General features: G+C 35.6%; 1 protein-coding gene across 3 annotated transcripts; it reads left to right on the top strand.

Annotated features, from left to right (window-relative positions):
• Nucleotides 1-863: 863 nt before the first annotated feature.
• pre-mod(mdg4)-AB lies at nt 864-7,282 on the top strand. 3 transcript variants are annotated; one of them, XM_069501429.1, is made up of 4 exons: nt 864-1,043; nt 1,908-2,058; nt 3,068-3,269; nt 6,107-7,282. In XM_069501429.1, the coding sequence occupies exons 2-4, from the start codon at nt 1,962-1,964 to the stop codon at nt 6,123-6,125; spliced, it is 318 nt and encodes a 105-aa protein (XP_069357530.1). In that variant the 5' UTR covers nt 864-1,043; nt 1,908-1,961; the 3' UTR covers nt 6,126-7,282. The 3 variants fall into 3 exon arrangements, 2 of the variants coding, with proteins under 2 accessions (XP_069357530.1, XP_069357529.1); XM_069501428.1 differs by lacking the exon at nt 6,107-7,282 and adding an exon at nt 4,781-5,800; XR_011237217.1 differs by lacking the exon at nt 6,107-7,282 and having other exon boundaries at nt 1,908-2,345; nt 3,068-4,276.
• Nucleotides 7,283-9,287: the final 2,005 nt, after the last annotated feature.

The raw sequence follows: 9,287 nt of genomic DNA, 5'->3' as shown, positions 1-9,287 counted from the left end.
AGGCAGAAAATCTACTGAATTGCCTCCACGAAAGATTTCAGAGGATGGGTTGCATCACTTCCCGGATTGGACCACATCCCGACTGAGGTGCAAACATAAATGTGGCCACAGCTCTTACGTTAGGTGTCTGGAATGTAATAAGCATTTATGTCTAAACAAAGCTCGTAATTGCTTCCTGGACTTTCATACTCCTTGAGAATAAAAAAAGTGTTTGTTTTTTTTTTCTTATTTTGTAATAATTACATGGTTTTTATTCTTAGATTTTTTTATTTTCAAATACTTCCACATGATTTTGGGGATTCCACATGATATAAATATATTCCAGCATTCCGTCATCTTCATGTTTCAATAGTTTTAGTAAATAAATATTTATAGGTAAATTATTATAAATTTATTTATTTATCATTTATTATTTATAATATAATATACAATGTTACATATTTAGTAAGAACGTACGAATAGGCCACGTGACAACCCCTATTATACTAGTAAACACTGTATTACAGTACGCGTCCGAAAGTAATGTACATCGACCATTAGAAGGAGATAGCAGACAAAACGTCATATAGATATGAGTGACAGAGACAACGCTCTACAAAGCTGAAATGTCATTCTAAAGGCCGATGTACATTATTTTCGGCCTCGTACTGTACAGTGGGTTGACTTCCCACATTCCTAAATACTTAATTAAATGTGTCCTTAGCAAAAATGTGTTATTAAGGTGATTTGATAGACCCAGCCGCGAAAATTCAAATTTTAATTAGTTTTTCGAAAATAGGTAGACTAATCATACATCGAAGGCTTATGGTAATAAGTTTTGCGCGCATAATATTTATGCATCTACATGTTTCTAACATTTTTAGGCAGGCCGATGACATCAACGGAACGTGTGCGAATATATAGGCAACGACTTAAAGCACTGAATCCAGAAAAGTTCAGACAAATACAAATTGAAAGTTTAAATAGAATGAAGAAGAATTATGTGAAAATTTCTCATCTGTCGGATGCCGGAAAATGTAGAAAAAGAAAAAAGTGGAGAGAATGTAAGAGACGCCAAAGACTGAAGTATTCCCTTGTGAAGTCCATCAAAAAATAAAAAATTGCCATTTACTGGAGACTGCAGACAGAAGTGAAAACTTAAATCTGTAAAACAGCAGTGGTTTTTTTAAAATTTTAAAGTTAATTGCAGTATCAAAATTAAAAGTTCATAAGTTGTAAATTAAAATCATTACCACTAGTTTAATTTTTACATCGAACGAACCCTAAAAATGAAAAAAACGGCACCTGTGACTATTTTAGCTGACATTCGCGTAAATTCATTAAAATCAATTGATTTAAAAAGGTTAGCTGATATTTCTAAGCGACACAATAGTACCTATTGTGTCCGTACCGCCTTACCAGAACTTTTTCCAAACTGGGGAAATCCCAGGGAAACATGATATAAACATATTCCATCATTCCGTCATCTTCATATGCACCTACTGTTTCAATAGTTTAGTAAATAAATATTTATAGGTAAATTATAAAATTACTTATTTACTATTTACTAGCTGATGCCTGCGACTTCGTCCGCGTTTTTTTACATTTTTCAAAATCCCGCGGGAACTCTTTGATTTTCCGGAATAAAAAGTAGCCTATGTGTTAATCCAGGGTATAATCTATCTCCATTCCAAATTTCATACAAATCCGTTTAGCCGTTTTTGCGTGATTGAGTAACAAACATCCAAAAATCCAAACATCCACACTTTCACATTTATAATATTATTAGGATTAGGATATTAGGATTAGGATTACGATAAAGCAACAGTTCCACCAATGTCAAGTTTTTGTTAATTTATACAATAGCGCTTGGCTGCAATCAAAGTTCAAACCTGCTGACAAGTGATGATTTCTGCGTTTGGTTATAGAGTCCCAGAACTTCATTCCGCAAACTCGAGGAAGACTACACCGCGTAAACGAGGATGATCGGCTACCAAAGAAAAGCAAAAGAAAAACTGCATTGCCCCTACCAGAGGATGGGTTCCATCATTTTCCGGAATGGACCAAATCCCGACAGAGGTGCAAGTATAAATGTGGCCATCTCTCTTCCATTAGATGTCGGAAATGTAAAAAGCATTTTTGTCTAACCAAAGGTCGCAACTGCTTCCTGGAGTTTCATCATCATCGTCATGATTCATGATCAACCCATCGCCGCCGCACTACAGAGTGAGAAGGGTTTTGGCATTGACTTATAATATATTACTTCGTATGGACAGGGTTATTGAACAAACAAAAGGGCACCGACTCTGTGGTGCTTTAGCAGTGTCGCCTGGATTTCAAACGGGTCGTTCATTAGTATCTAAGAGGTAACGCTGATTTATTTGGTTCCTAAGCCGTGAAAAATTTTGTTCGCTTGACCAAATCTTGTCATTTTTATCGATGGGTTTTGGCCATACTACGCTGGTCAAGTGTAGATTGGCAGACTTCGCACACCTTTAAGAATATTATAGAGAACTCTCAAGCATGCAGGTTTCCTCACGATGTTTTCCTTCAACGTTAAAGCAAGTGATATTAATTACTTAAAGTTAGTTTAGAATTTCATGGTCCTTGGAACTGATTGTTTGATTTTTCTTGTTATATAATAATTACATGCTTTTGATTCTTTGAACATTTTTTATTTTCAATTACTATGTACTACCGACTTGATCTTGGGGTCATTATAACATCTGTATCTTCTACTAGGTTTTCTAAAAACCCATTGGAACTCTTTTTCGGGATAAAACGTAGCCTACCTACGTACCTATTCATAAATAGGTAAATATTAGAAATGAGGAGCTCCGTAAGAGAAACAGAGTAACTGACATAGCTCAAGGAGCAATGTAGAGGGCACATAGTTCCAAAAACCGATAGACGTTGGGGTCTCAAGGTGCTGGAATGCCGACCTCGCACCGGAAGGGGCAGTGTTGGAAGACCCCACACTATAGGTGGATCGACGACATCGAATGATTGACATGATCACTGGATTTAGGCGGCACAACACCACGCGATATATAGATTTAGATAAATGATTAAAAATGATATTTTTCAGTGGAATTCGTACAGTCTCAAAGAGGGAATGTCATGATAAGATTGAACGGTTACACATACTCCCAGAGGCCTAGTACCGGCATCAGGACCAGATGGAGGTGTTCCACGCACCAGAACCGAGGCTGCTTCGCGACCATACACATGGTAGAAGACACTGTCATATTCACCAAGGAAACCCATTCGCACCCTCCTTCTGTACCGAGGTATTGCGACGTTTTATAAGAACACTGGCGCCGATTCTCTTGTCTTTCTCTAAACTAAATTTAGAGTATCTGCATCTTTTTATTTTTAACTAGCTTATGCTCGCGACTTCGTCCGCGTGGACTACACAAATTTCAAACCCCTATTTCACCCCCTTAGGGGTTGAATCATCAAAAATGCTTTCTTAGCTAATGCCTACGTCATAATAGCTATCTGAATGCCAAATTTCAGCCCGATCCCTCAAATAGTTTGAGCTGTGCGTTGATAGATCAGTCAGTTAGTCATTCAGTCAGTCAGTCAGTCAGTCACCTTTTCCTTTATATATTTAGATATTACTAAAAAAGGACGGAACAAAAATTTTACATTTAAAGACTAAATGTTAGTAGGTATACAAATTTAGACAATAGGCGACTGGCAGCTAAAGTCACGAGGTTTGACAGCTCTAAAATAAATTTAAAACCGTCGAACTGTCTGTCCTTTTCATATTACGTTAGTAAGAAGAGGATGCGAATACTCTAAAATTTAGGTGTGCTCAGAATCCGTACCAATATCTCACTACGACACCATACAATACATACATACCTACTATAGAAGACTTAGTCATATTCACCAAGAAAACCCATTCGCACCCACCTGTACCACGACATTTTTATATTTTTAAGGGCTCACTTCTCACTAGTGACGATGGGCTTCTTATTTAAAACGATTACTAATACTTATTTTGTTATTAATTTTAATTGAAAAGTTAGTACACCACCGAACTGAATATATTTTTCATAAAATATTTTTTAATTATTTCTGGTCCCTAAACTGATTGTATGAACATATCACAAGAGGAGCATCTGACGAGGTCATGTCTGAATTTTCAGTATATACAGAAAAATGTGTTTATGACGCGCACTTTTACATATTAAGGCATCATCCAAACTTGCGCGACCTAAGCGAGAACTTCAGTCGCTCGGCGATCGCCTCCCACGAACTTAAATGCACACCTACGTGACTACAAGCAAGTGGAGCAACCGCCGAGTTTCTTGCTGGTTCTTCTCGGTAGGAAAGGCATTCCGAACCAGTGGTAGATGCATCCGACTATTCGTAAGTACTTGTAAAAGTTTATTCGAATAAAAAAGATTTTTATTTATTTACTACAACAGTCGCGTATTTTTTATCGACTTGCAAATCGTAGCATCTCAACCCTAAAGTTCAGCATGCATTCCAAAGACGGACAGAGACATCCCGGAAAATCAAAAAGTTCAACGCTGGCGGAGCTCGGAGTTGCGGCCCTGATTTAGAAATAATGAAAACAGTAGCATGCCTACGCGCCTACAACAGTCGCATAGGTCGCATCCCGCATTCCGCGTTCCGCAATGCGCAAGTGTGGCTGTAGATTCGTTTTGTGGATACTAATACTAATACTTCATTCACACAGCATTTGCAACGCACGCTTTTTGCAGGAAAAATTTCTCTTAATGCTCGGGATATGAACGGGATCTTACAAATTTATATATTTTTTCAGTGGAATTCATAATGTCACGCCAGGGCCGGCGGATGATTAAAAAGAAAGGGTTCACCTACACGGCCATCAAAAAGAGCGGCGATAAGACCAGATGGAGGTGTTCCACTCATAGAGATCGGCTCTGTCATGCCGCCATACACACCATAGATGACATACCAGTATACATACAAGAGAAACACAATCATCCACCGAAACAAAAGAAAATAAATAAAATAAAGAAAGAAAAAGGAAAAATAAAGAAGGAAAAAGAGATAAAGCTTAAAATACACTTGTAAAACGCTATTCTCACACAAAATCAAATCGTATTTCGACGACCTCCCTACTCGTGAGTCTTACGAGTGGGACTTCCCAGGTTCGATTCCCGGGCAATTTTTTAATCAACATTTTCTAAAATATCTTCTTGTCGTGTCAAGTTGTTATCCTACAGGTCCTGTAATTTCTGGTCTGGTCAGGTGGGAGGCCTCGGCCGTGGCTAGTTACCACCCTACTGTGCCGCCAAGCGATTTAGCGTTCCGGTACGATGCTGTGAAGAAACCAAAGGGGTATGGGTTTAATAAAAACTGCCATACTCCTTCCTTAGCCCGCTTCCATCTTAGACTGCATCGTCACTTACCACCAAGTGAGATTGCAGTCAAGGGCTAACTTGTAAGAATAAAAAAAACAAAAAAAACTTAGTTCCGATACGATGCCGCATATAAACCTATTACCTAAAGGGGTTTAAAAAAATGCCATAAGTACACCATCCAGCTTAACCGTTTCCGTAGACTTGATGAAAACAAATAAATAATATTAATCCATGTACTTATATATCTTAGGTAAAATTATAAAACATGACATATTTAGAAGTAGCGATGTAATTTTGTTAATGAATTTTAAGAATTAATTAAGTAAATTCTAAATATTACATTAACTATTTTACATAATAAATAATAATCCTCGTTAGAATAACTACAAAAAAAGTTTTAAAACGTAACATTACTTAGTGAATGGGCGTACTATTAAAGTACATTTTTAATTCTAGTCGTATTTTTGTCTATTTTCCCTAACACTCTTTAGAGCGTAGACTTTGCTCAGACTTATTTGTATCGGAGACATAGTTCTGTTTCGTTTTAACTGCCTTAAGTCTGAGCAAAGTAAAAGTACGCTCTATAGGTAATTATTGTAAATTCGATTAGTACTGCGCGAGTTCGGGAGTTCAATGATTTATATTTTAAGTACTTTAATAAAAATGATAGAATAAAATAATTAGTAACAAATATCACAAACGTATACAAAAATAAGAAAATAGTAACAAAAGTATAGTGATACAAGTTATATAATTTTCAGATGCATCTTCAACTTGTGATGAAAAACAACTTACATTAGCGGATCTTTCCTACATATTTGATACGAACAATTCGGAAGAAATTATATATTATGTTGTAGACAATTTGACACCCAAAAATAACCCGCTTTGCTCACCAACACCCTCAGAAGTTGTATCCGACTTTAAAGAAACCCAAATTGAGAATATAACACGTCTCACTGCCAAGAGACGGGCGATAGAAAAACAACGCAAAAGACGCTTAGAGTATAAGCGTCTAAATGGTAAAATAAATGAAAAGAAAATAAGGGCGCCTTGTAAAATAGATTGCAAAAAGAAGTGTTCCGAGAGTATTTCACAAAAAGACCGCGAATATTTTTTCAAAGTATATTGGGATATAGGCGACCACCCCGGGCGTTGGAGTTTTATTAATAGATATGTATTCAGAGAAAACAAACGCAGATGTAGCACTAGGAATATTCATTCGAGAAGGCTTTATTCTTTGAAATATTACCTGCCAATTTATGAAAACGATAAAGAGGTAAAGAAATGTTCATAAATACATTATCAATAGCCTCCTCCGTCGTGCATTTAGCTATTAATAAATGTAAAAAAGGAAATGTTGAGCCTGACTTGCGAGGTGGAAAACGTGAACTGAGAAATAAAGACATGGTACGCAGTGTGATACACCATGTGAAAACATTTACGCCTATCGAATCAAATATCAGTACTAACCCAAAGCAAATACTGCTAGATGGTTCGCTTTCATTTTCAAAAATGTTTGAACACTACTCTGACTGGTTTGATCCTAACGTTTATTCCTCTAATGTAACAACATTGCGCCAATATCGAAGCATTGCTTCCAAATATTTTAATATTGCTTTTTATAAGCTAACAAAACCATGTTAAATCTAGAGTTTTTCTCCGTAAAGCTTTCAAAATCGATTTTATTTTCAGTTGTTGTCAATACTAATGTAATCAGAAGTTGATACTTAAAATGATAATTGTTATTTCGAATTAAAATATAGAAACGTAACCCAAAACTATTTTATTTCGTTTCTAATAAATTCTATAATTTTTTTTTTTGTTATTCATTATAGGTATATGCTTGACCACAATCACACCTGATGGGAAGTGATGATGTGGCCTAAGATGGGACGCGTTTACCTAAGATGCCTATTCACTCTTGTTTTAAAGAATTTAAGAAGATATTTTAGCTATATCACTGGTGATAAAGTTATTTATTGATAATTTTGACTAAATTTTTATTTTCATACTGCAGAATCATCTACAAACAGTTCAATTTGCTCTCCATTAGAAGGTTCAGAAACATCGCTGAAATTTCATTCGTCAAAAGACGAGCAACGAAAATTTAAAATGAATAGAGGATTGGAGTATGAGGGAAGAAATGGAAAAGTACACGAAAAGAAAAAAATTAAGTCCCCTTGCAAAATAACGTGCAGAAGAAAATGCTTGGAAAATATATCACCAAACGACCGCGAAAATATTTTCAACTTATTTTGGAACAAAGGAAATCGTGAAAGCCAATGGGATTTCATAACAAAACATGTTTCAAGGGAGAAAAAACGTAGTTTCACTACCATCACAATGGAATCAAATAGACAATTTGTGCTTAAATATTTCTTACCTGTATTTGGTCCTGATGGAGAGACTAAGAAATTTCCAGTTTGTAAAATAATGTTTCTAAATACGTTGTCAATTAGCGAGAGCATTGTTAAGACGGCTCTTGATAAATATATAAAAGATGAAGGGCGCCTAGAACCCGACAAGCGCGGGAAACATCTCAATCATCCAAGAATTATAACTAAAGACATGATACGCAGTGTCTTACATCATGTAAAGACATTTACACCAGTTGATTTAAATACCTTTAAGAACTCTAAGCGACTTGTACTAGATGGATCGCTTACTTTCACAAAAATGTTTGAGCTCTACAAAGAATGGTTTGATCCCAAAAATTTCTCTAAAGTTACAACTTTGCGGCAATATCGGGATGTGATTAACAAATATTTAAATATTACTTTTGATAAATCTAAAAAGAAACGTTAATACATATAAAATGTTAAGAATTTAAATAATTATATTTTGTGATTTTCTGTTAAATACCTAATGGGTGTGTCTAAAGAAGTCACAAGACTTCATGAGAGTATTGTGTACAACTGTATTTGGTAAAAGTCTGCAAAACAGTATCGTTGTTTGATGTGTGATGTGATTTTAATTTAAAAAAAAATTAAATAAATATTTACTGTTTTTTTTTGTCATTTTTTTTATTATTATTATTACAATTATTTAATGTTATTAATATAAGCAGATGCTAAAAAAAATGTTAACTGTCTTGATTTTGAATAAATACAAAAAATTCAGCCTTACAAATATTTGTTCTATAAAAATTTTAAGTACCTCAGTATATAGTACGCGACAGGTCGAGATGGTAATCGGGGTGGGGACGCCCCGCACACCCGCACAGCCCCCGCGTTGACCCGGTGCGGGCGAGCGCGGGTGACGTGCGGGTGTGCGGGGCTTCTCCCGCCTCATACACCGATTGCCATCTCGACCTGTCGCGAACTACAGTTATAATATAACACTGGTGATATCATTATTTATTTATACATATTAGCGTAGACAATACTTGACCCTTCTCATTCTGAGGGTGAAATCTATAGAGCGCACTCTGACTTTGCTTAGACTTAGACAGAGTTAAAACGAGACAGATGTATATCTCTCAAATAAATCTGTCTCATTTTAACTCAATCTTAAGTCTGAGCAAAGTCATAGTGCGCTCTATAGATCTCAGCCTGAGAGAAGACCCTGCTCAGAAGTAGTCTGAACATGGGTGGAGATGATGATGACAACATTTAAGTAGAATGGATCATTTTAGAGTTTAAACTATCGTGAGTAATTTCCATTACAAACAAAGATTATTCCAGCTATATTCACGTGTTTATTTTTATTTTATTTTATTTTATTTTGTTTATTTGAAAGTAATCAACAGCGTTCTTACATAATTACTATTTAAATCTTAATCTAGTTTTTACAGAAGGCCACAAGAGATTACTTAAAATTATAATGAAAACTATTTTAACAGAATAGACCTAGAATAAATGTATATACAATAATTACAACAGTGTGTGTGTGTCCATTTGAACTAGTCGATGTAAACGCGACTAGTTCAAATGGATCATC

This window comes from Maniola hyperantus, chromosome 10 (genome assembly GCF_902806685.2).
Source record: "Maniola hyperantus chromosome 10, iAphHyp1.2, whole genome shotgun sequence".
In the NCBI taxonomy this organism is placed as follows: Eukaryota; Metazoa; Arthropoda; class Insecta; order Lepidoptera; family Nymphalidae; genus Maniola; species Maniola hyperantus.
The sequence above is the reverse complement of the archived record's forward strand: the minus strand, read 5'-3'. Positions and strand labels throughout refer to the sequence as shown.